The sequence below is a fragment of the Gracilinanus agilis genome, chromosome 4 (genome assembly GCF_016433145.1).
Source record: "Gracilinanus agilis isolate LMUSP501 chromosome 4, AgileGrace, whole genome shotgun sequence".
Lineage (NCBI taxonomy): Eukaryota > Metazoa > Chordata > Mammalia > Didelphimorphia > Didelphidae > Gracilinanus > Gracilinanus agilis.
Genome location: NC_058133.1, coordinates 510,100,388 through 510,126,056, shown reverse-complemented (window position 1 = coordinate 510,126,056; position 25,669 = coordinate 510,100,388). Strand labels below are relative to the sequence as shown.

At 38.3% G+C, this 25,669-nt stretch overlaps 1 protein-coding gene across 2 annotated transcripts in view; it reads left to right on the top strand.

The window, feature by feature from the left end:
• The window catches only part of DIS3L2 (DIS3 like 3'-5' exoribonuclease 2), a 334,902-nt gene that overhangs the window by 75,330 nt on the left and 233,903 nt on the right, over nt 1-25,669 (top strand). Inside the window, exons 5-6 of one of the 2 annotated variants that reach the window (XM_044673272.1) lie at nt 19,369-19,586; nt 23,200-23,209. In XM_044673272.1, the coding sequence (XP_044529207.1) occupies nt 19,369-19,586; nt 23,200-23,209 (228 nt within the window). The remainder of the gene's footprint in view (nt 1-19,368; nt 19,587-23,199; nt 23,210-25,669) is intronic. The other variant, XM_044673271.1, reaches the window with a different exon arrangement.

Sequence of the window (25,669 nt, the reverse complement as noted above, 5' to 3'; positions counted from 1 at the left end):
AACCTTAACCCTTGATAATTTTTATGAAGAAAAACTCCAAAGAGGAGATAGCAGAAGATGACAAACAAGTAAACACATCCAAACATTCGAAAAAAAAAAAAAGGAAATTGGTCACAAGCTCTTGAGGAGCTCAAATCTGAGATTACGAGAAAGAGAAGAGATTTGGCAAGAAAAGTGGGAAATAGTTCAAAAGGAAAATAACAGTTTAAAAGACAGAATCTCCCACTTGGAAAAAGAAGCCCAGAAATCAAATGAAATGATAAGCAAATCGAAGACCAGAAATGACCTGCTGGAAGCCATGAAAAGTAGGATAGATCAAACCGAAAATGAAAATCAAAAGATCTTAGCTGAAAACCAGTTATTAAAACCTAGAATTGGGCAAGTAGAAGTCAATTATCTCACAAGACAGCAAGAATTAATAAAGCAAAGTCAAAAGAATGACAGAATAGAAGGAAACATGAAATATCTCACTGAGAAAATGACCAATCTGGAAAACCGATCTAGAAGAGACAATTTGAGAATCATAGGCCAACCTGGAAATAAACAGAAATCTTGACATCTTACTACAAGAAATTATCCAAGAAAACTGCCCTAATGTTCTTCAACAAGAGGGCAAAATAGACATTGAAAGAGTCTATAGATCATCCTCTACATTAAATCCTCAAAAGACAACCCCAAGGAATGTAATTGCCAAATTCAAGAGCTTCCAAATTAAGGAGAAAATATTATAAGAAGTCAGAAAGAGACAATTCACATATCAAGGAGCACCAATCAAGATTACAGAGAATCTGGCAGCCTCCACACTAAAGGACCACAAAGCTTGGAATATGATATTCAGAAAGACAATAGAATTGGGTCTACAACCAAGGATCATCTACTCATCAAAATGGACTAAATACTTCCAGGGAAAAGTATGGGCATTTCAAAAAAAATAGAAGATTTCCAAATAGTTGTAAAGAAAAGGCCAGAACTAAATGGAAAATTTGATATCCAAATACAAAAACCATGAAAAGATAAATAAAAGAAGGGAAATAATTTTTAACAGCTTCCATAAGGTCAAATTGTTTATATTCCTATGTGGAAAATGTTATTTGTAACTCTCAAAAATTGTATTCACTTTTATAGTTGTTAGAAGAATTATTTATAGGTAGAGATTGTGCTACTAAGTGGTTTAAAATAATATGCAAATAAAAGAAAAGGGGAGGGAATAGAAAATGGCACCAAGAGAAACTTGAAGGAATAAGGAAATTAGAGGCACACGGGAGAGGGAGGGGAAGAATACTATTATAAGAAGGTGAGGAAGAGAGTGCTAATAGACACTTAACCTTACTCAGTGGAATCAATTCTGAGAAGGAAGAGCATCTAGATCCATTGGAGTATTGAATTCTATCATCCTATAGGGAAATTGAGAGGGAAAAATTAAGGGGGGAGTGGGGCAGGGAGTACAAAAGGGAGGGGAAGGGGGGAATTTAATAGACCCTAAAAAATAAGAGGGGAATAAAAAGGGAGGGGGTAGAAAGGGAAGTAAAATGAGGATAAGGGATTAGGGGAATTGATTAAAAGCAAACCACTGGTGTAGAAGGAAATGGCAAAAGAAGAAAGGGCAGGATTAGGTGAGGAAATCAAAATTTTGGGGAATACAGAGGTGGTAATCATAACTCTGAGTGTGAATAAGATGAACTCACCCATAAAAGGGAAGCAAATAGCAGAGTGGATTAGAAACCAAAAGCCTACCATATGTTGTCCACAAGAAACACACAGGAGGCAGACAGACACAGGGTAAAGGTAAAAGGCTAGAGCAAAATCTATTGGGCATCAACTGAGAAAAAGAAGGCAGGAATGGCAATCATGATATCTGACAAAGCCAAAGTAAAAATAGATCTGATTAAAAGAGATAGGGAAGGTAATTATATCCTGATAAAAGGCAGTATAGACAATGAGGAAATATCAGTACTTAACATGTATGCACCAAATGGTGTAGCATCCAAATTTCTAAATAGATCAGGCCCTTAACAGCTCTTATCTGAGCTATTAGAATAGGTTGTAACTGATTTCTATGTCTTAATCCTTTTTACACTTTTAAATTCATCTTTCTTACTACTTTTTTTTAACTCTTACTTTTCTGCCTTAGTATCAATGCTAAGATGGAAGAGCAGCAAGGCTTGACAAACAGTGTTAAGGGATTTGTCCAGGGTCACACAGCTAGGAAGTGTCACATTTGAATCCAGGTCCTCCCAGCTCCAGGCCTGGTACACTACGCCTCTTCACTGCTCCTTTCCAGCCACATTCAAAGTGACAGAATCAAGTGGATTTAATAACTGCCTGGAGATGGGTAAAAAATGGAAAAGGAATCAGTACTAATGTTTGATTTTGGACACTGGAGACCAATTAAACTACAGTATCACAATATATGTAGAATTTGAGGTGTCTGCAGCATCAAGATGGCAGTACTTTGTAGGCAGCTAAAGACTCATCTGCAACTCAGGCAAAAAGTCAGAAGCATAGATGTGAATTGGGAAGTAATTAGTGTAGCAATGAGAATTAAAGTACAGGAATGAATGATGTCACCATGGTAAGATCAGGGGCTAATAAATGAAACATGTTAGAATGAATCTAATGAAGGAATGGCAAAAAGAGCGAAAAAAAGTTGTCAGAAAGCAGATTTCTACATAATATTACGAAGAACCTTCAAACCATAAGAATAAGAATAGTTCAAACATGATGGCCTTTTTAGGTAATAAGTACCCCATTATTGGAACTATTCAAGAGGAAACTGGAAGACCATTTGTTCCAAATGTAGCAAAGAGGATTTCAGCACTGGGTAATTCTAAGATAGGCTATGTGTAGTGCAGGGTGGTGGGGATGGGGGAAATATATATATATATATATATACATATATATATATATTCTCTTATAATATGTTAATATGTTCCAGTTAACTAATGAGAAAGCAGAGGCTTGAGATAGCTGCCTCTCTGTATAAAGAAAAAATATGAACCCAAGATTTGATCTAACACTGTTCCATGCTTTAAAAGCAGCAACAACTTGCTATGTTGAATAAAGGGAACCTGTTTCAAGCCAACCTTTCTCATATACTCTTTAACAGGCTAACATGGCATCCCCATTATCGACCAAATCCAAAGACAAATAAACATGCTGCATTTGAAGCACAATTTGTTTTACCCTGAAATTGCAAAACAGTAACATTTGTCAAACTGCTTGCAATCTCAGGGAGGGAGGGAGAAAATTGGGAACTCAGAATTTTAAAAAACAATTGTCAAAAATTGTTTTTACATATAATTTGAAAAAAAACACCCCAATATATTATCCCCCTCCCAACTGCAATATAGCCACTTCCAACATAGCAGCAGCTGGCTAACAACTGGCAAGCAACATTGTACCCAGAGAAAAAGGCTATATGTACTCCACCAACACCTGATGTTATGGACAGGCAGAGAACCCAACTGGAACCCAGCCAGAATACCAAGGCTCAGTCCCTCAGCTCTTCAAGAGTGTACCTGCCACAAAGCTTCCCTCCGAAGGCAAAATGATGGCATGGTGCCCTAGCCAATAAAGGTTTAGACCTACTACTCTCTATTCCAAACAATGGTACCTTCTTCCTCCTCTACAGAACCAGAGAAGAAGATGCCAATCATGCTATTACAGCAGCCTTGCTGTCGTAGAGAATAGCAACAAGGATGATAACAATGATAATAGCATTTCTATAGCACCTACTATGTGCTGTGGGGCAGTGAGGTGGCTGAGTGCACAGAGCACTTCCTGGAGTCAGGAAGACCTGAGTTCAAATCTAGCCTCAGGTATGCACTAGCTGGGTGATGCTGGGCAAGTCACTTAGCCCTGTCTGTTTCAGTTTCCTTATCTGTAAAATGAGCTGGAGAAGGAAATGACAAATCATCCTAGTATCTTTGCCAAGAAAACCCAAAATGGCATCATGAAGAGTTGGCATGACTGAAATGTCTGAATGATAGCACAATTCATTTATTTGTGGTCTCGTAACTAAAGTGTATCAATGATATGAGTCAGAGGGTCAAAACTATTTCAGGGAAATAAGGTGAAAGAAAAGGTAAAAGAGTAAAAAACTGGAAAAAAGGGGGAAAAGAAAGAAATTTAACAAAGTTCTGAACAGATTAACTTACCAGTAATTATATACACCTATTTGTAAGTACATATATAGTAAACTTATTCACATACTGCATCATCAAATGATATGAACTGTTCTCAAAAGAACTACAAGCTTTACATAACCCTAGGAAATATCATTTCAAATCCAGGAAGAGAAATACAAATTAAAACATCTCTTAGCTTTCTACTCATACGCAGTAAATTGGCAAAGATGGTAAAGAAATGAATAGTCAGTGCAAGAGGAATTCTGATAAGACCAACATACCCTTGATGTATGGTTTGGTCCAGTCATTATGGAAAGCAATTTAGAAAATTTATACTCACTTCACACCTAGACATAAACACCAAAGAAGTCAATGAAAAAAGGACCCATATAAACTAAAATATTTATACCAGTGCTTTTTTGTAGTAGCAGAAATATGGAAAGAAAGGAGATATTTATCAGTGAGGAATGGCTAACTGAACCTTGACATATGGATATAATGGCATAGGATTATGCTATGAGAGATAATTATATGATGAATACGGAGAACCCTGAGAAGATTAAGATGAACTAACACAAAATGAAGTAAGCAGAACCAGGAAACTATTATACACAATGATAGAAAAAATGGAAATGGAAACAAAAAATGAGTTTATGAAATTATAATGACCCAGCTTGACTCAAGAAGAAGTATGAGATTGAAACACTCCTTTCTTTGCAGATAAGGGTGACTAAGGTTATGTATCACTGACTATTATGTTCTCTTCTTCTGGGTTTATGTCTTGAGTGCCCCTCTCACCATCACAGTTTTTTTTGGATCAGATTCTTTTCTCATTTGGTCATTCTTCTAGCCTCTTTCCTGACTTTTGACTTGATGTTAGAGTCAGGCTCTAACACTTCTGGAAGTAACATCTAGGCTGTTCTTGCTGTTGCTTTCTTGGATACTAGATGCTATGTTATTCCAAGATCTCAGAGATGGTTCAGGATGGGGGACCTACAGGTTTTCAGTATTACCAAAGTGGTTTGATCCAGAGCAAAATCTGATTGCAGTCCCCACTGTCCTTTGGTGTGAGCTCTGTAAGTTCCTGACTCAAATTTGGGACTGAACAAAGATCTATGGACTTATCCATGTAGAGTTTTAGTAGCCTGAGGCCAGAATTGGCTATCATCAACCAGCTGGAAAGCTCTGCTGCTTTAAAGGGTCAGAACCGTAGGTTTCCTTATGGTCTGGGATTCTTGCCCTGGTCATTCCCTACGGGTTTCAGATGGGCTGGAAGCTGGAACTAAGACCAGGATTCTTCACCTGGGATTTGAGCCCAAGGCTGTTGCTGGCTTCTGAATTTGCTCCTTGCTTGGTATACAGCCTAGGTTCTGGGACAGCTTGTCATTCCTAGGAACAGGTTCCCTCTTCAGGGCCTTCTGGATCTGTGATCCAGGACTAAGGAATGAGTGACAGATCTACCAGTTGGCATTAATTCCCACACCCTACCCAAGTGAAGGCCCCTCCATGCTGGATCTGGGACCTCATCTTGCCCAAGTATTTGACCTCTCCCTGAGCTGAAATGCTCTGCATAGTGGGCTCCTGCTCACCTCCATACCCCAGAGTCTGTGGACCTCTCCCTTAGTTTCCCTATGTTATCTTGGGCCAGAAAATTGATTTACTGTGATTTTTTTTGGAGTTATATGTTTTCTGGGTTAGTTTGGGGAAACTAGGATTGTGGTAGTGGTGGTGGTGGTGGTGTTGCTCCCTGTCATCCTTGTTGTTTCTCTGCCATCTTATCTCCACCTGCTTTTGGTGTCCTTTTTGTACCTAGACTGAGAGCTTTTCTCTCCTAGCACCATTTGTTCCTATGGAAGCAGTAGGAGGCCATTTAGGATAGAGGCCTGTTTGACACTTTTATTGGTGTCATGGTTCATCCTTACCAAGAATTGATTCTGGTAGTGCCTCTGCTTTTTTTCAAAACTGATCTATCTATTGTCTAGATTGTATTTGAAACCTTTACATTTTGTAGACCCATTAGAATCCATACTCTCATACCAGGATAAGCAGGACAAATGCAAGTGAAGTCTTAGCCATTTTCTTTAACTCATTCCTTATTGTCCTCTAGCATTTCATTATATATAGATGACCCTGGAGAAGGCCCTTACCCTCACAAGGGCCTCAGCATCTTGCTAAGACTGGAAATGATAGGGACTGGTAGAAGGACTGTTGTCACTAGGTAGTTCCATCTACAAATGAAAGCCCAGATCCTGACTACCAAACCAGTTCCCAGAATGATAAAATCTACTCTTTTGTAGCAAGTGCCCTGCCCACCTGTGGGGGATTGGGTTTGGGACTTACAGTATAGAGCACAGTGCAACCCCAACTTGGCCTTCTCCCAGCATTCTGAGGGATCACATAGGTCCTTGTGCTCTAATTTTCCTAGTGGGGACCAGTCCTTGCTTAATCTCAGAGAAGAAATATCACTCCCATCACAATAGTTGTTTGTACTTTGTAGAAGAGAGTATGCTTGTCAGATCTATCTGGTACTGGTTCTTGGAGCAATTAGAGATGGTGGGGTGTTCACAAGTTTTCAGAGTTCATCCTTTAGGAGAAGACTCCATGGCCTGAGCTGATTCCTGCCTTTATTTACATTTAATTTGCCTTTCATCTGGATCAAATGTTATAGACTTTGTATCTGTTTCACCTGGTTTCCTTTGGTGATTTTCCTGATCATTTGGGTATTGGCCACCTCATTTTTCCTGATCAGTGTTTATTGAAGCCATTGGAGGACTAGCTGTTTTCTCACCCATTCATTTACAACCTGAGAGGCTTTGTATTGACATTGTGGATGGCTGGCCCAGAGTCACCGTTGCCCTGCCCTAGTTCTGTTTTTCTCCCCGTGACACTCAGATTCTAGTGCCTGATCTTGGTTTAAGTCCCTGGCCCGTGTTGTCTAGTTCTAGGTTCTGCCAGAGGCATCACCAGCAGTAGCTTTGTGGACATGTGAAAACAGCCACTGCAAAAGAGACAGACCTGGCATAGTGCCAGCCTTGCCTGAGACCCAGATGTTAGCACCACAAAGCAGAGGTATTCATTGGCAAAGTCCAAGACTTATGACTGTCTTTGGAATGATGTTAAGTGGGAGGGGATCTTATCCTATCCCTGCCTTTTGTAATGGGAGAAAAAAAGAATGTGTTTTTACTATTAGGGAAAGGGGCATGGCTGAAAATTCCATTTTTGCCTTCATTTCTTGACTTTTGGTGCCATTCCAATCTGTAGTTTTTACCTCTAATCCCAATCCACCTTCATAGACTTCAGTTTTTAAAAATACCATGGAAACCCATTCCTTTTCCTGTTCTTTCTTTTTCAGTGATTTGTTTTTAAATATCTTAGGCAAGTATAGAATTATCAAAATTATAATCAGAGAAGACTGTAACATTGAAATGTGAACAATGAAAAAGTGAAAATCATAAAGTTAGAAAAGGGTAGGGGAGAGATGCAAGAAGGAAAGAGAAAAGGTAAAAGGGGCAGGCAATGGTTAACCATCAGATAAACAGCATTTGACCTCATCATAAGATCACCATTGAAGACAATGCAAACTTATTGTTTTGGAAGACCTGTGTAGTATTCGTTTAGGGCTGATCTTTACCTTCACCCACTCTAACCATAGGTTGTTTAGATATGCAAGACTATCTCTGTGAAGATGCCCAGATTTCATTTGTGCTAGACTATATTACCTTTTATGCAAAAAGGTATATGCAATACATAGTGAAGGTTGTCTTCTTGGATAACATAACCATCTCAAGACCATGACCAACTTATTCAGCTGATTTCCACCATCCCCACCCCATTGTATATGATCACTACCCTAGGCCCATCCCTACTTGAGCAGGAGGGCATGTTGTTTCTAATTCAAGTGTATCATGAAAACCCTTGGAAGAGGGCTGTTGAATTCCCAAGAATCTATTTACTTACCACTGCCAAATTAAAGTGTTTGCATGTCACTATTTTTTAAATTTAATTTAATTTATTATTTAATTTATTATTTTGCCATGTCACTATTCTATTTCCTGTTACATTGTTTTGCCCACCATTATGTTTGTCCAGAACCAGTTAATGGGGCTGACCTGTCGAGACAAACCTTGGAGATGCTTTTTCCACATGTGTCAGAAGTCCCCAATTTGCATGCAGCAGGTGTTATTCATCTCTTAAGTGCTTCTCTCGAATTGCACTGTATATTTGTTGTCTTTACTTAACAAATGCTGAAATTTTCAGGTGCTATCAGATTCTCTGTGGTCTCTGCTTTCAGCTGTGAAAATGGGAATTTACTGTGTGTGCATGCATGCGTGCGTGCATGTGTGTGTGTGTGTGTGTGTGTGAGAGAGAGAGAGAGAGAGAGAGAGAGAGCTCGCATGAGAGTGATGGGGAGGCTCAGGGCAAGGCTGAATTCTGCCATCTGAGCACAAAGAATATTGCAGACTTTTTTGCAGATTAACATTTTGAGCCAGTTTAGAAATCTTTTGAAAATGGAATCTAATGACTTTTTAATTGGATTCTGGTAAACATATTTGATCAGCAAAACATATTTTTGTTTGTATCATCTTTTAAAAACTCAGCCCACCTGATTTCATAATGTATGATTGTAACAAAAACACTGATCTTGAATTGATGATATTCTTTGAATTTTGGAAGAGGTTGAAAATACCTATTATAATAGTTCTTCTTGGGCAAATAGCCTGTCAGCGTTTCCATTGCATTTCCAATGAAGTTTTTAAGGGGTTTAGCATTCAGCTATAAAACTTTGTTCTTGGCTTATACTTTGTATACAAGAATTTCTGCCCAAGGACAATTTAAAAAAATGAATTTTAAGGAAGACCAAAACATATGAGTTGTGAGGTTAAGCCATATGAGTTGTGAGGTTAAGTGGAAGCACCTGCTTTCTTTGATGTAGTGTAGCACCTCTTAAAGCAAATGAATAAAGGCATAGTTTTGCACAGTAGGCTCTTCTCAAAGAAGTTGGTACCACAATGATGATGATGTTGATGATGTTGGTGACTTTCCCTAAGAGGAGGAGTCCATGTTATTGTTTGCAAAATGTATCATATCAAGAATATCAAGGGAAATAATGCAAAAAAAAAATGTGACGGATGAGGGCCTAGCAATACCAGATCTTGAACTATACTATAAAGCAATGGTCATCAAAACAATATGGTACTGATTAAGAGACAGAAAAGAGGATCAATGGAATAGGGGTAAATGACCTCAGCAAGCTAGTGATGGATAAAGCCAAAGATCCCAGCTTTTGGGACAAGAACTCAGTATTTGACAAAATGTGCTGTGAAAATTGGAAAATAGTATGGGAAAATTAGGTTTAGATCAACATCTTATACCCTATGCCAAAATAAATTCAAAATGGGTAAATCACTTTTAAATATAAATATAAAATATAAATATAAAAATATAGAAAAATAATAAATAAATTAGGTGAACATAGAATAGTATACCTGTTAGATTTGTGGGAAAGGAAGGAATTTAAGACCAAGCAAGAGATAGAGAATATTGCAAAATGCAAAATGAATGACTTTGATTATATCAAATTAAAAAGTTTTTGTACAAACAAAACCAATGCAACCAAAATTAGAAGGAAAGCAACAAACTGGGAGAACATTTTTATAACAAAACTCTCTGGCAAAAGTTTAATCTCCCAAATATATGAGGAACTCAGTGAAATGTACAAAAAAAATCAAGCTATTCTCCAATTGACAAATGGTCAAGGGAGATGAGAAGGCAGTTTTCACATGATGAAATAAAAACTATCAATAAGCACAGGAAAAAGTGTTTTAAATCCCTCCTGATTAGAGAAACGCAAATTAAAACAACACTGAAGTACCACATCACAGGTAGCAGACAGGCCAATATGGCAGCAAAGGAAAGTGATCAATGTTGGAGGGAACCTGGAAAAATTGGGACACTAATACACTTGTTACACATAAAATTGATATAAAAGGGATATTTAAAAATATTAAGAGTTTATTATAATCCATATTGATAATTAAGAAAACCACATGCCTGCTAAGATCTAATTTGAATGGCCCGCCATACCTTCCCCTTGCCTGCTTCCTAGGAAAGAGAATGTACCAATCAAGTTCTCTCTATTTAAGCTTCTCTTTATGCTGGCTCACATCACCACATAAGAAGGAAGCCCATTGAATCATGGGAAATGTAGTTTGAAATGAGATCCAAATGTCCGCAGGAAGTTTAGACCAGAGACCTCAAAATAAGTTCAAGGGTCCCCAAATTTCCAATATCACACACTGCTGGTGGAGTTGTGAATTGGTCGAACCATTCTGGAGGGCAATTTGGAATTATGTGCAAAGGGCTTTAAAAGACTGTCTGCCCTTTGATCCAGCCATACCACTGCTGGGTTTGTACCCCAAAGAGATAATAAGGAAAAAGACTTGTACAAATATATGTATAGTTGCGCTCTTTGTGGTGGTAAAAAATTGGAAAATAAGGGGATGCCCTTCAATTGGGGAATGGCTGAACAAATTGCGGTATCTGATGGGGATGGGATATTATTGTGCTGAAAGGAATAATGAACTGGAGGAATTCCATGTGAACTGGAAAGACCTCCAGGAACTGATGGCAGAGTGAAAGGAGCAGAACCAAGAGAACAGAGATGGATACATTGTAGCACAATTGAGTGTAATTGACTTTGCTTCTAGCAGCAAAGCAATGATCCAGGACAATTCAGAGGAACTTATGAGAAAGAACGTTATCCACATCCAGAGAAAGAACTGTGGGAGCAGAAAAACATAGGATCGATCACATGGTTCGATGAGGCTAGGATTGGGATTTTGGTGTTAAAAGATCACTCTACTGCAAATATGAATAGCATGGAAATAGGTTTTGAAAAATGATACATGTATAACCCATGGAATTGCTTCTTCAGCTTCGGGAGGGGCAGTGATGGGAGTGGAGTCATGAATCATGCAATGGAAAAATATTCTAAATTAAAAAAAAAGAAAAAGAAAAAAATGAATCACAAACCAGAATGACTACATGGCTTCCATACTTCATTTCTGCTGATAAGATTTAAAGCTAGAACAGACCTTGGATGTCATGTAGTTCAGATTCTCCATTGTATAGACTACATTACAGTCCAAGGGGCTTACCCAGCATCATCTGAGTAGTGATTATCAACATGGAGATTTGGTGCTACCCTGTTTTCAAAACCTGTACTCTTCCCTTCACTTCTGTCTTTGGCAGGATTCCTTGCTAATTTTACTCCAAGAACTATGATGGAACATAGTGGATACTGGGGGCTTTTTGGAGTAATCTTTCTCATGGAGGCTTAGGTGTGGCTTTCCTAAAGGAATGCTGACTAAGGGGCAGACATACCCTATTAGGAGATGGAGATTTTATACATGGACACTCAGGGCAGATTCCTTGGAATTCCTTGTTTTGACTTTGTAAATCTTCTTAAAGCCCCAGGAAAATGTTGGCTTCACAAGCAAATGAACCACAACATGGGTAAGCTCTTTGCTGCACTTTTTGTAAAAAATACACATACTCTTACTTACCCAGGCAGGTTTAGTTGTGTGCTATGGCTTGTTATGGCCTGGGTTCTTTTTTGTTGGTCACCCAAACCCCATCAGGAGATTACCTCCAGAGCTAATTTCATATGTGGCAACCAGATTGGTCTTGGAGACCACAACAGCTTCCTCTGTTGTATCAACTTCTGAACCAAAAACAGTTCACACCATGGTCATAGCCCAGAGGGAACATTTGAGGTCTTGTGGGTTTGAAATGAAATGTGGCTTCCTATGAAATATGTATTCGGAAATGGAATTGTCATATGCTTGTAGGTCAGAAATCGAATCTCTGTGCTGGAGGAGAAAAGTACCTTGTGGAGAAGAATTTTCTTAGTTTTTGCCTCTAGAGCAAGGTGGAATGAAGATTTAGTTTATACTAAGGAAAAAAGGAATTATTTTAAGCAAACTTGACCTCCAAAAGTTGATATTTATTCAAGGACTTGAATATTTCATAGAAATGTTGACTCTTCAAGTAAGAGAGAACTTCCGAAGTCATCTGGTCCAGCTTCTTTCCTGACAAGTGGCTTTCTAGGTTCTGCTTCAGGGTTCTCAACATTGAGGAAATCCACCACTTTGGGTGGCATCCCATTTCTGAATAGCCCTAGTTAGGAATTTCTTTCTTGTTTTATCCCAATATCCACCTTCTTGTAGCTTCCATTTCTTGGTCCAAGTTCTGCCCCCACTAACCAACAGAATGTCTAATTCCTGTCTATAAAATAAGCCTTAAAATATTGAAAAACAACTGTCATTTTCCTTCTACCTTCTTTTTTTCTAGTTAAATTCAGCCAGTCCTCTGGCAGAATGTCTGTAAATCCCTCTGCCCTCCTGTTCTTCCTTTGGGTACAATGCAGCTTACCATAGTCCTTCCAATGGATATAGATCAGGAAGCCTTTGAAAAAAACTCTCTTTAGAACTCTGAAATGTTAGAATTGGAAGGAATTTCTGGACTCTTTCCTTCTCTTTCCTGTCCAGTGCTAACTGTGAGCTTCAAGGAGTGATTCTCCTTTTCTAATGCCTTATATCACTTCTTGTCACCATGCATCCTGGAGCTTCATTCCCCAGTAAACAACTCACAACAGACATCAAGATAAACTCCGAATGGATACATGACTTAGACATAAAAAGTTGCATCATTAACAAATTAATGGAGCAAAGAAGAAATTACCTTTCAAAGCTATGCATAAGGGAAGGGTTCATTACTGAACAAATGTTTTGATTATATAAAATTGAGAAGCTTTTGCAAAAATAATTCTCATGCATTAAGAATTTTGAAGGGAATCATGAACTAAAGAGAAAATCTTTGCAGCAATTTCTTTGATAGAGGCTTTATCTCCAAGATATATAAATAATTTATTTAAATTTCTATTTTCCAGTAAGATACATGGTTAAAGGATATGAATGGACAATTTTCAAAGGAAGAAATTCCAAGTTATCAATAACCATATGAAAAATGTCCCAACTCACAAATAATTGGAAGAATGCAAATTAAAGCAACTCTAAGGTTCTACTTCACACTACTCATCAGATAGCAAAGATGACCAGAGTGGAAAATGACAATGCTGGTTGGGTTGTGAAAAAATGGACACACCTAGTATACTGCTGTTAGGGCTGGGAATAAGTAATTTCCAAAGAAGCAGTTTGGAACTGTGCTCTTCAGAGTTTCCAACCTGTGCATACTCATTAACCCAGCAATACCAACTCTACCCTCAAAGGAATCAAAGACAGAGGAGAAAGACCTATATATAAACAGACTAAGGAGTAGCCACTTATTGAGTTACAAATTATGGTCTTTTGGTCATAAAATATGATGAAATGACAGTTTGAGAGGCAACTGGAAAGACATTTATGACCTGATATAGCCTGAAATAAGCAGAAGTGGGGAATGATTCTCCCCTCATTGCATTGTAAGTACCTAGAGGGTTCTTTTTTGTATTTGAATTCCTGACACTTAGCACAGAGCCTGGCACCTAGTAATGATCAATCAGTGTTTGTTGATTAACTGAATTTCCACAGTACTATAGAAGACTCCTTTGAAAGACTTTAGAATTCTTTTTAAAGGCCAGAGGACTGAAGAACAACCATGCCACCCACTTTCCACCAGAATGAGCTTTGCATTTTTGATTATGACCAATATGGACATTTGTTTGACTATGAGTTATTTTTTTCTTTTCTGTGGCATGCATGAAAATGAGTAGAATTCCACTAGACAGAAGTCATCATTTCCTCCCTACCTATGATAGCCTTCTATTACTTTGAAGGGAATGGGATTGGTCCAAATCATTACTGAAACTGTTGAAGTGTAGGGCATATACTCTTTTGGTGGATGTTACATATTTCCTTTCCAAGATAGCTAGAATAAAATCAACCAGGACACACTATATTTCATTTCTTACCATCATGCTATATGGAGCCCTATGAGTTCCAGTAGAGGAGAGCACTTAACAGATTAATGGGAAAGTAGTTATATTTTTCATTGCTGATAGGTACCCTCTGCCCTCCTCTCTACTCCTGTTTCTTTCTGAACCAGAACCTGGTTTTCCCTCTGAAAGGAACTAATCTGAGCAGTAGCCTGACCAATGTTAGCCTTGGCTAGGGGCTAATCCAGGAAATTTTCTGGAGCCTTATTGGCTGCAGTGGTCCAGGATATTTTTTGTTGCCTTGGAATGATTGCTCTGGACATGCATTGTGTCTCTGGGTTCATTCTGATTAGTTGAAGGGCTGCCCATAGCTGGCTGCAGGTGTGCCAGTGCCAGCATATTGAGTATAGGCAGTCCCTCTGATCTTGAGTCAGCCTAATGGGGTCCAGGTACTTCAGACACCTTGGGACTCCTGGCAGACAATAGCTAGCTTCTGCTTGTGCACATACTGTGACCATGAAGCATCCAGCAAAGATAATCATTTCCCCTTCAATATTCTGACTTGTTTGGAGAGGGGGCATGGCAGGCTACTGACTTGAGTGAAAGCCTGGCCCAGCTTGAACCAGGACCCATATTGCCAATGGGTCAGTGCTCCAAGAGGACAGTATTGGCAATAGGTCACAGAGGGAGGCGATGGCCCTGGAGCCCCTGACCCCTTGGGGAGAATGGCTCTTCAGTCCATCCTGCCGTTAATCGGTGGTTTAAACTCATTCAACTTGTGGTTGGGGTATGGAGGGGGGAGAGTTTCATAACAAAGGTTTTATTCAGTTAAAGAATATTTATTTGGTGCTATGATGTGTTAATATCTGTTAATACAAAGATTTTTATCTTTGTATTAACCTAAACATGTTCCCATATCTTGTGTCTTTGCAGTTTGACTTCATTGTTGTCGAATGTCAGATCACAGCATCCCTGGTGTCACTATTGAGTTTCACGAGTTGTAGCCAATTAGAATATCAATGTCAATAGACTGGATTTCTCACTTTGTTCCTTGGCAGTTATGTTGTTTGGGCCTGAGAAAGGCCCCAAGTTGATACAGTAAAAATGTCATTGTCCTGCCTACATGCTTATGTAGTACTTGACATTTCCCCAAGAATACATCGCAGGGCCCTGAATTCCTTCACTGTCCTTGTTGCCATAATCACTGGGCACCTCCATATCTATAGTCTTTGATGAAGGTCCAGTTCTGCCACTGTTCCCAGTGCCTTGGCAGCCATGGATGGACATATGATTTCCCCTCAGGAAATAAGTGTCTTGTACAATGGCATTTCTACAATGTGACTTGAAAAAAATATGCCAAGACACTCCAACAGAATATGTCATGCATTTTCGAGCAGTTTTGGAGGGATTCCTCCCTTCAGTTAGGCTGGATTTGTAATAGAGCTTGCACTGGAAAGCAAAATGCTGCCAGATTCCTCTTGCTGTACACCTTGGGAAAGAAAAAATTACTCATTGGGCCCTTGACATACTTTTGCAAATGACCTTAGCTCCACTCTACAGCAGCTCCAATGATTCTTTAAGCATTTGGGATGACCCTCCATAACTTTTAGAGGGATTGTCCTCAGAAGGGCTCCTGGGCAGCTTGATGTATTCAGGAGAGAACTGGCTTCAGAGTCCTTCCTCTGACAGGTATGGGGCTTGTAGCTCTGAGGAGTAAACTCTAAGACTTCCAAGCGGCAGAGAAGACATCGACTTGTGGTGATTGGGGAATTTGGCTTATCTTGGTGCTCCCTGTGCCTGTAAATCTCAGCTCTAGTCCCTTTCCCCAATTCTTGTATCTAGTGATCTACACATATGTTATTTTCCTTTGTAAAATGTTTGCTTCTTTAAGGAGAGGACTGCTTGCTTTTTTTGTTTCTGTCATTGTTGCTGAGCCTAGGACCTGATCAACAAAAGGCCTGGCAGTTAGAATACATAACAGAATCCTGGGGACTGAGAAACACCTCTGGCCAAATACATGACTAATTTGCAATGTAGGAGTCATCCCTTGACCCTTTCTCTCTCCTGCACATGGTTGCTTCTTTCTCTTCACATGATGTTCTTCAATATCAGAAACAGATGAGATTTTTATTGGTGGAAACGACAGCCTGACCATCAATTGTGCTACTGCCCCTCTCCCTGATCCTTCCCATCTAACTTGTAACTGAAAGCTTGTGTAAGTGTTGTCTCTTCCCTTAGAATGGGACCCTTTTGAGAGGTGAGGCTGGCTGACTTTTCTGTCTGTATCCTCAGCATTCAGCATGGTATTTTATACATTTTCCCATTATTACTTAATCTATTTACACCTCTAAAAACATAAAGTATTTTGGAATAGGAGCAGTGTTAGAAGCAATCTGATTCTCTTTTTCCTTGTTTATACAAGGATAATGTTTTGGCTCTTGTGACTTTTACTTGCTGGACTGACTATGTAGATCCACATTAATCATGTGAAGGAAAACACACAAAAAAAGTGAAAATAGTATGCTTTAATCAGTGTTCAGTCTTTGGAGATGCGTAGCATTTTTTTTTATGAATTCTTCAGAATTATCTTGAATCATTGTATTGCTGAGAATAATTGTCATTCACAGTTGATTATCATACAATATTACTATTTAGTGTGTACAGTGTTCTGGTTCTGCTCACTTCACTTTGCATCCATTCATACACATCTTTCCAAGTTTTTCTGAAATTTACTTGTTCATCATTTCTTATGATCCAATAGTATTTCATTACAACCATATACTGGCCATCCACAATTGATGGACATCTCTTCAGTTTCCAAATTTTTGCCATGACAGAGAGTTATTATACATATTTATTTTTGAGTAGTTTGATTGGTATGGCACCAAATAAGTAAATTAATTTATTTGTAGAATTGTCATTTTCATTATATTGGCTTGATTTACCCATGAATAATTAATATTTTTCTCTTTGGTTAGATCTTAATTTATTTGTCAGAAAAGCATTTGTAATTAAGATTATAAAGTTTCTGGGTTTATCTTAGCAGGTAGACTCCCAAGAATTTTACATTGTCTTCTCTATATTATTTATATTAAATGAAATTTCCCTTTCTCTTGCTACAGGACTTTTTTGGTAATATATAGAAATGCTGATGATTTGTGTGGGTTTATTTTATATTCTGCAACTTTATTAATGTTGTTAATTATTTCAACTGGGTTTTTAGTTGATTCTTAAGGATTCTCTTAAGTATACCATCATATTATCATAGTCTTAGTTTTGTTTCCTCATTGCTTATTCTAATTCTTTCAGTTTTCTTTTTCTTATTGCCACAGCTAGCAGTTGTAGTACAATATTGAAAATAATGGTGATAATTCTCATTATAGATAACACTTGCTAATTGTTCTAGATAATGTTTTTGATAGTAATGGATGTATTTTGCCAAAAGCTTTTTCTTTATTTGTTGAGTTAATCATATGATTTCTATGATTGTTACTGATATGATCAGTTATACTGATAGTTTTCCTAATATCAAACTATCCAGAGATATGCAGACATTTCTAATATAAGCCCCACCTGGACATAGTATATGATTCTTATGATATATTCCTTGCTGGTATTTTATTTAAAATTTTGCATCAATAGTCATTAGGGAAATTGGTCTATAGTTTTCTTTCTTTGTTGTTGTTCTTCCTGGTTTAGGTATCAGCATCTTATTTGTGTCATAAAAGAAATTGGGTAGGACTCCTCCTTTGCCTGTTTTTCCATATAGTTTACATAATATGGGCTTAATTTAAAAAACATATTTGGTAGAATTCATTTATGAACCCATCTGGCCCTGGAAATTTTTTCTTAGGTATAATTTATCTCTAATTTGATTTTCAGGATTTCCAATCCAATTTCCATGTTGGATGTTTAATTGGGGATTTAAAATTTTCTTTTTCTAAGTTTTTTGCTTGTATGCTCAATTCATTGATTTACTCTTTCTTTGTTTTATTGATGTAATTGTTTAGAGCAGTGGTTCCCAAACTTTTTTGGCCTACCGCCCCCTTTCCAGAAAAAATATTACTTAGCCCCCTGGAAATTAATTTTTAAAAATTTTAATAGCAATTAATAGGAAAGATAAATGCACCTGTGGCCATCACTGCTCCTCTGGATTGCTGCAGCACCCACCAGGGAGTGGTAGCGCCCACTTTGGGAATTACTGGCTTAGAGTTATAAATTTTCTCCTAAGTACTGCTTTGGCTGCATCCCATAAATTTTTGAAGGTTGTCTTATTGTTAACATTCTCTTTAATGAAATTATTTATTGTTTCTATGATTTATTCTTTGACCCACTCATTCTTTAGGAATAGATTATTTTGTTTCTAATTAATTTCTAATTTTTCTTTTTATTGTATTATGATCTGAAAAAGGCATACTTAATATTTCTGCTTTTCTGAATTTTGGTTGTAAGGTTTTTGTACTCTTTTTTTTTTTTAACCCCTTGTACTTCGGTGTATTGTCTCATAGGTGGAAGAGTGGTAAGGGTGGGCAATGGGGGTCAAGTGACTTGCCCAGGGTCACACAGCTGGGAAGTGGCTGAGGCTGGGTTTGAACCTAGGACCTCCTGTCTCTAGGCCTGACTCACTCCACTGAGCTACCCAGCTGCCCCTTGTACTCTTAATACTTGGTTAATTTTTGCGTAGGTGCCATGTGCTGCTGAAAAAAAGATATAAGTCCTGCCTGAACCTTTCTGTTCATTTAGTTTTTTCCATAAGTCTATATCATATCTAACTTTTCTGAATTTCTCTTCAGCTACTTTTTGTTTATTTTTTTGGTTAGATTTACCTAGTTTGAGAGAGGGATTTTTAGCCTGGAGAAGATGACTTGTATAATACTTTTTGAGCACAAAATAGGAAATTAAAAGATCATGTGTACTCTGTGTAGAGATTATTTTACTGCTTTCTGCTTTGTGTTTTTTGGGATTGGTGCCCTGTTCATGTGCCTCCTAGTGGCTACTCTGGGTTAGATGCCATTGATAAGCCATGGATCATTCTTCATTTGAGGCAAAATCAAAATGGTTTGTAGTCAGTGGGGCATTAGGGTAATGCATACTGAAGAGCTAGAACCTCACCGTATATCCCTGAGGAAGTAATTACCTTTTGTGCATCTGGGATGGCTCTCAGACTACATGTCATTGCCCATGTCTTCCTCCAGCTACTGGTTGTCCATTTACCCCTTGTTGAGGCTACATGAGTCATAAATGGCTGTGGTCTTTTTTTTCTTCATGCTGAGATTGAATGGGACCATTTCTTTTTTACTTCTCCAGGTAATTAAGACAGATGACAGTGATAAAGGAGGTGATACTGTCCCTGAGTCTGATGTCACTGAGGAACTATTAAGAACTCCACCTCAGCAGGTTGGGAGGAGGTTTACTGGTGACAGCCCTGATGTCATCCTAGAAGCTCAACTTAATGATAGTGAGACTGAAGATGGGCAAGAACATGGGCCAAGTGTTTTGGCTGAGGTTACCCAGGAGAAGGGTGAGTATCAGATTGCAATTATATGTCATCTTGCCACACACTGGTAGGACTTTTAGTAGTAGACCTGTTTTTTAATTCTTTGTGCTTTAGCCTTAAAAGTATATAGAGCTAAAACAGGACCTTCCTCATTCCTAAACCCTGATAGATGTTTGATAGTGGACATCTTGGGGTAATTTGGCTTATAGCTAACAGTTTACATCACATCATCCTAGAGATGAAAGGCTCTCTGAGGTCATAGAACTCCTGTTCCCAACAGGAACATGAATGTTCTATATTATTTTCTTGACTCCTGGTTGTTCTCCCTCTTTAGCAATATCTTGGGCAGTGGAGAACTCAGATCTTGCAGAAAGAAAGACCCTCTGTTCAGTGCCATATCCTACAATGTTGTTGTTATTGTTTTGCTCTTTAATTTTGAAATCTTCTATAAGAATTGCAGTTCTTATAGTGCATGTAAATCATGAATATATAAATTAACATCAAATGGTTTTTGAGAATACTTAAGAAAAATGGATTTTTTCAATACTTGTTTCATTTAGAATATGTCTCCTTTTTTGTGTGTGCACATACATTCAATGTACTTATTCTGCAAGTGTTCAATGGGAGTGACTCTAGAGGGGTGAAGGATTGGCTGGAGCAGGTTATTCTAAGACCCTTATTTAGCCTTGGAAGAAAATTCCATTATGCTGACCAACAACTACCAAAGGAATTTTCTGCAAGAAGAATAGACTAATATTGTAGGCACATTTAAAGAAGCTCTTGCATTGATTCATACATAATTGAATAGGAGAGACATGTAGATGAAACATCAGGATCCTTATATTTAGATTTTTCAAGAACTTTCCAAGGAAGGAAGACACCTTCCAGCCTGATGCATTTTAAGCATGTCTTAAAGTGGGAATAGACTGAGCAATCTTTTCCATCAAGATTTAGATCCAGTCAATGAACTTTGTCCATAAAGGAGTTCTGGCTCTGAACCCAGTTCAGGGATAGAAGCAATGCCTCCCAGTCATTGAGGACAAAGGTTCAGTAGCTCTCTGGGATGCAAGTGCTGGGGGAAAATGCCATTGGCATTTTAGGGAAATTGGCAGTGTCATGCTGGTTCTGGAGATGTCTGCAGTGTGATGGTGTGATTGGTCCCTTCTGAAAAGAAAAGGTGAACCTGGACCAGTAAACTTTGGCATTATATTTGTGGAATGCATATAGGCTGCTCCAGCATATAAAGCATCTCATAAGATTTTGTTGGATTCTTGGCTACTATATTGAAAGATCATCTCTCTCTTTTTTTTAAAGTAAGAGAAGTCGGCTTCAATCTGTACTCAGACTGCATTAGTTCTCTCTCTGGAAATAGCATTTTTCAACATTAATCTTTCAGAATTGTCTCTGATCATGTATTGATCAGAGTAACTAAGTACACAGTACAGTATTGCTGACATCGTATACAATGATCTCCTGGTTCTGTTCACTTCAGTTTGCATCAGTTCATATGAATCTTCCCAGTTTTCTCTGACACTAATCTGTTTATCATTATAGCACAATTGCATTCCATCACAATTATATACTACTATTTCTTCAGCCATTCCCCAATTGATTTACATCCTCTCAATTTCCTCTTCTTTACCAGCACCTAAAAGCTGCTTTACATATAATATATACTTATATATTTAGATAACTTATATATATGTAATTTATAAATATTTTTATACAGATTGGACCTTTTTTCTTTGATGTCTTTGAGATACAAACCTATCAGTGGTATTATTAGGTCAATGAATATGTGCAGCTTCATTGCCCTTTGGGCATTGATCCAAATTGTTCTCCAGGATGGCTGGATCTGTTTATAACTCCACCAATAGTGTATTAGTGTCCAGATTTTCTCACATACCCTCCAGCATTTGTCATTTTTCTTTTCTGCCATATTAGCCAATATGGTGGGTATGAGGTGATATTATGGAATTGTTTAATTTTGTATTTCTTTAATCAGTAGTGATTTAGAACATTTTTTCAAGTAACTATTAATAGCTTTGATTTCTTTTGAAAACTGACTGCTCAGATCCTTTGACCATTTATCAATTGGGGAATGGTTCTTCTTTTTATAAATTTTGCTCCTCTTCCTATATATTTGAGAAATGATACCTTTGTCAGAGAAAATTGCTGTAAATATTAACCCTTAGTTTCCTATTTTCTTGAAGGATTATCTTTAAACTTACTCAGACCTGAGGCTTGTGATGTCTTTTAATGCCACTACCAAATATAGTATAACTCTGGAAAGTAGATAGGCTTTAAAGCCCATTTCATTTGAATGTTAATCCATATAATTGAGGTTTTCTGATGTTTCTTTCCTCTTATGCTGCTTTTGAAACCTTGGAAAATATCTGTTGATCCTATATTTAAAAAGTGTTATGTATGAGAATGTTTGTGATTTTCTACTCTCCTAGTCCCATTCTCTGTTTAAGAGATGGGAAGTATGTTTCATGATGAAATTTTCTGATATCAAAATTGTTCATTGCTGTTACTTACTTTAACTTTTGGTTTTTTGTTTTTTCTGTTTACATTATTGGATTTATTGTGCATCTTGTTCTCTTGGTTCTAGTTACTTCAGTTTTTATCATTTCAGAGAGTACTTCCTATTTCCAACTCTTTGTTGTTTACTTGTTCAGCTGTTTCTGACTCTTTGTGACCCCACGGACCAGTACTTTCCCATAGGGTGTTCTTGGCAAAGACATTGGACTGGTTTGCCATTTCCTTCTGCAGGGGATTATGTCCATGTGACTTGTCCAATGTCACATGGCTAGTAAGTGTCTGAGAATGGATTTGAACTCGTTTTCCTGTCTCACAGACCTAGTTCTCTATCCCTGAATCACTTAGCTATTTGCAGAATTTCTAACTACACAGTAACATTTATATTTCTATACCATAGCTTGTTTATTCATTCTCCAATCTCTGGGTACTTAAAAAAATTTCTTTGCTGTATTTTGGGCAAGACGGAATGAATCATGGCCCAGTGACCTCTTTGAGAACAGCCTTTGTTTTGGCTTATCTATTATTTTAGAAAGTTTATTTTAAAATGAGTCTCAACTGTTCTCTTTCATCCCCTTAATATTTACCATCTCCTCCTTCTGGATGCTTTCCTCCTCCCCTCTCATGGTTCTCCTGACTCTCTTCCACTTGTTTTTTGCCTCCTTCATTGGTTTCTCCTTTTTCTAATGCTTCACAGTGTGAGTATTTTCTCTATGCTTTATTATTAACCTTCTTTTCTTATTTTTCCATTCTCTCTTTTCCCTCTCATTCACTTCCATTACTTCAAGAATCAGCTTTGCACTGATTACTCTCAAATCTTTATCACCACTGCTGTTTTTTCTCCCAAACTCTGGACCCACATCTCCACTTGGATGCTCCACAGGCATCTCATGCTCAACATGACCAAAGTGAAGTTCCTGATCATTCCCCCTAAACCAGTTCTTCCTCCTCCTCCTCCTCCTCCTTCTCCTCCTTCCCTCACTAATTTTATTTCTGGTACCATCATTGACTACATCTCTCATGTTTTCAAATTTGGGCTTCTCTTTGACTTTCCATCCTAAAATGATCTTTCTTTCCTCTGAAGTTTTAGTACAATTCAGATGTGTACAGGTCACTTGTATTATCTGGGATGCCTTGTGACTTCCTGTTCCTTGTTCTTTAAGTCATCTATGGAACTTTCCACAGTTTTGTGTCTTGGTTCCTTCACTGGACTGTAACCTCCTGAAGGGCAGGGCCCTTGTCCTAAAATGTCTTGGTTGCCTTCACTGTGCTCAGTACCATGACTAGGACAGTGCCTTGCATTGATAAGTGCTTAGTCAATACATTTTTCCTTTCCCTTGGCCTCTTCCAGCCCCTCCAAACTGAAGCCTTATCTTCTGATTCTTTGATATATGTGGGTATATATGTGCATATATATGTATATGTAATTGACAATTCTAAAGGAATAATTTCTTAGTTTAGTGTGGTAGGAGGGGAGAGGCTGCTTGTGTTCAGTGTCAGTAAATGCTATTAAGAAAATGATCCATGTTTGGAGAAATTACCCAGGTCTCTCTCTTCTGGAAAGCCTTGATCCTGTCTCCCTTAGAGGCTTCCTGCTTTGTGAAGCCACCAAAGCACTTCAGCATCATGTTGCCCATAGAAATTATAGTTCTATCATCTTGAATCACTGCCCATCCCTCCCACAACCCTCCCCCCCCCCCCCCCGCCCCAGGACACCATGCTTAGCAGGCAGGCGAGCAGTTGCTGGTCTGGGATGGAACCAAGCTGTTTTATGACTTCCCAGCCTAAGGGAGATGAAGGAAAACAACACTCTCAGGAGGATTACGAGGGTGTAGATTGTTGGGTTTCTTTTTCAGTTGACTTTGGGACATTATTTCATCTATTTTTTTTTTTTTTGGTGAGGTAGTTAGATTGCTTGAGATCATATTAATATAGTTTTATTGCTTCTTAGAAAGGCAGTTAGTGTCTATCTTAGCAAAGGCATAGATAATGAAACCCTGGGGAAGAACTGGGGCAGCTAGGTGACATAGTGGATAGAATGCTGAGTCTGGAGTTAGGAAGACATGAGTTCAAGTCCAGCCTCGGACACTTATTCAGATACTGGGTAAATTGCTTAGTCCTATTTGCCTCAGTTTCCTTATCTCTCAGTGAGCTAGAGAAAGAAATGCTGAACCACTCCAGAATCTTTGCCAAGAAAACCCTAAGTGGGGTCATGGAGAGTTGGCAGGATGGAATTACTCAAGAATAAGAAAGTGAAGAATACTTTAGATTCTCTAGGCATTATTTTTTAGTAGGAAAGGGCAGAGTGGTGGAATCAGACAAAATCTCTGGACTTTGGGTTTCCTTATCTATAAAATGAGGGAATTAGATTAAATGGTCCTTGAGTTTCCTTCTAGCCTTAAATTCCATGACTTAAAGACTAACAGAATATTTTTGGGTCAAGTCTCATTAGTAGCTACCCTTTGTAGACAATACCTTGCTTACCTTTGAAAATCCAGTGAGGCATGGTCTCCAGGAGGACACTGTCAGTCTAGTTAGCAGGAAGCATGTCCTCCTTAGGCACTGTGCCAAGTACTGGGGATCCAGAGGAAGGCAAAGCCATCATTTGGAGGACGCTGGAAACCAAGGGAAGGACCCCCCATTCCTTGGGATTTCCAGTCATCAAATCCCAGAGTCTGTACTAGTGTAGCCTTTTTTTGTCATGAGTTCCTTGGAGTTGTCCTGGATCCTTACCTTGTTGATAAAGTAAAGTCCTTCACAATTGATCATTGTACAGTATTACTTTTACTGTGTACAGTGTTCTCCTGGTTTTGCTTGCTTCACTTTGCATCAGTTCATATTAAGTCTTCCCAGATTTTCTGAACTCACCTTGTTTGTCATTTCTTATGGTACAATAGTATTCTGTAAGAATTTAAATTTAGGTTTTTATGCTAATATGAAAGTTCTAAAGTAATATTGTGGTCAGTGATTTAAAAATATTACAGCTCATGTCAAAATGACTTTTAGCAGCTTTATTTACCAAGAGGTAGAAAGAGTGAAAGAGGAAAAATGTAGAGAAAGAGACAGAAAGTACTGCCTAGCTACAAATACCCTAAGGTTAATCCTAATGTCTCCAGACTGGAAAGGCAAATCTGAAAGCAAATCTCACCAGAATCCAAAGTCCTAAATCCAAAGCCAAAATCTGAAGAGCCAGGAGATACTGAAGAATCCACCGAGAACCTTCAGTGCACATGAGGCCAAGACCGCCAAGAATCCCACCAGAACTCACACTGAAGGGAGTGTCCCACCAAAGCGCCAACCTCACTGAAGAACCAAGGAAGGAATCACTCCTCGCTAACTCAGGATCCAGGGAAAGGGTCTCCTCCTCCAGTCTGGCTCACCGGATGCAGAGAATGACTGAATTCTTGAGCTGGCCTTTTTTTTTTTTTATAAAGTCATTTTTAATGCATTTTTTTAAACCCTTGTACTTCAGTGTATTGTCTTATAGATGGAAGATTGGTAAGGGTGGGCAGTGGGGGTCAAGTGACTTGCCCAGGGTCACACAGCTGGGAAGTGGCTGAGGCCGGGTTT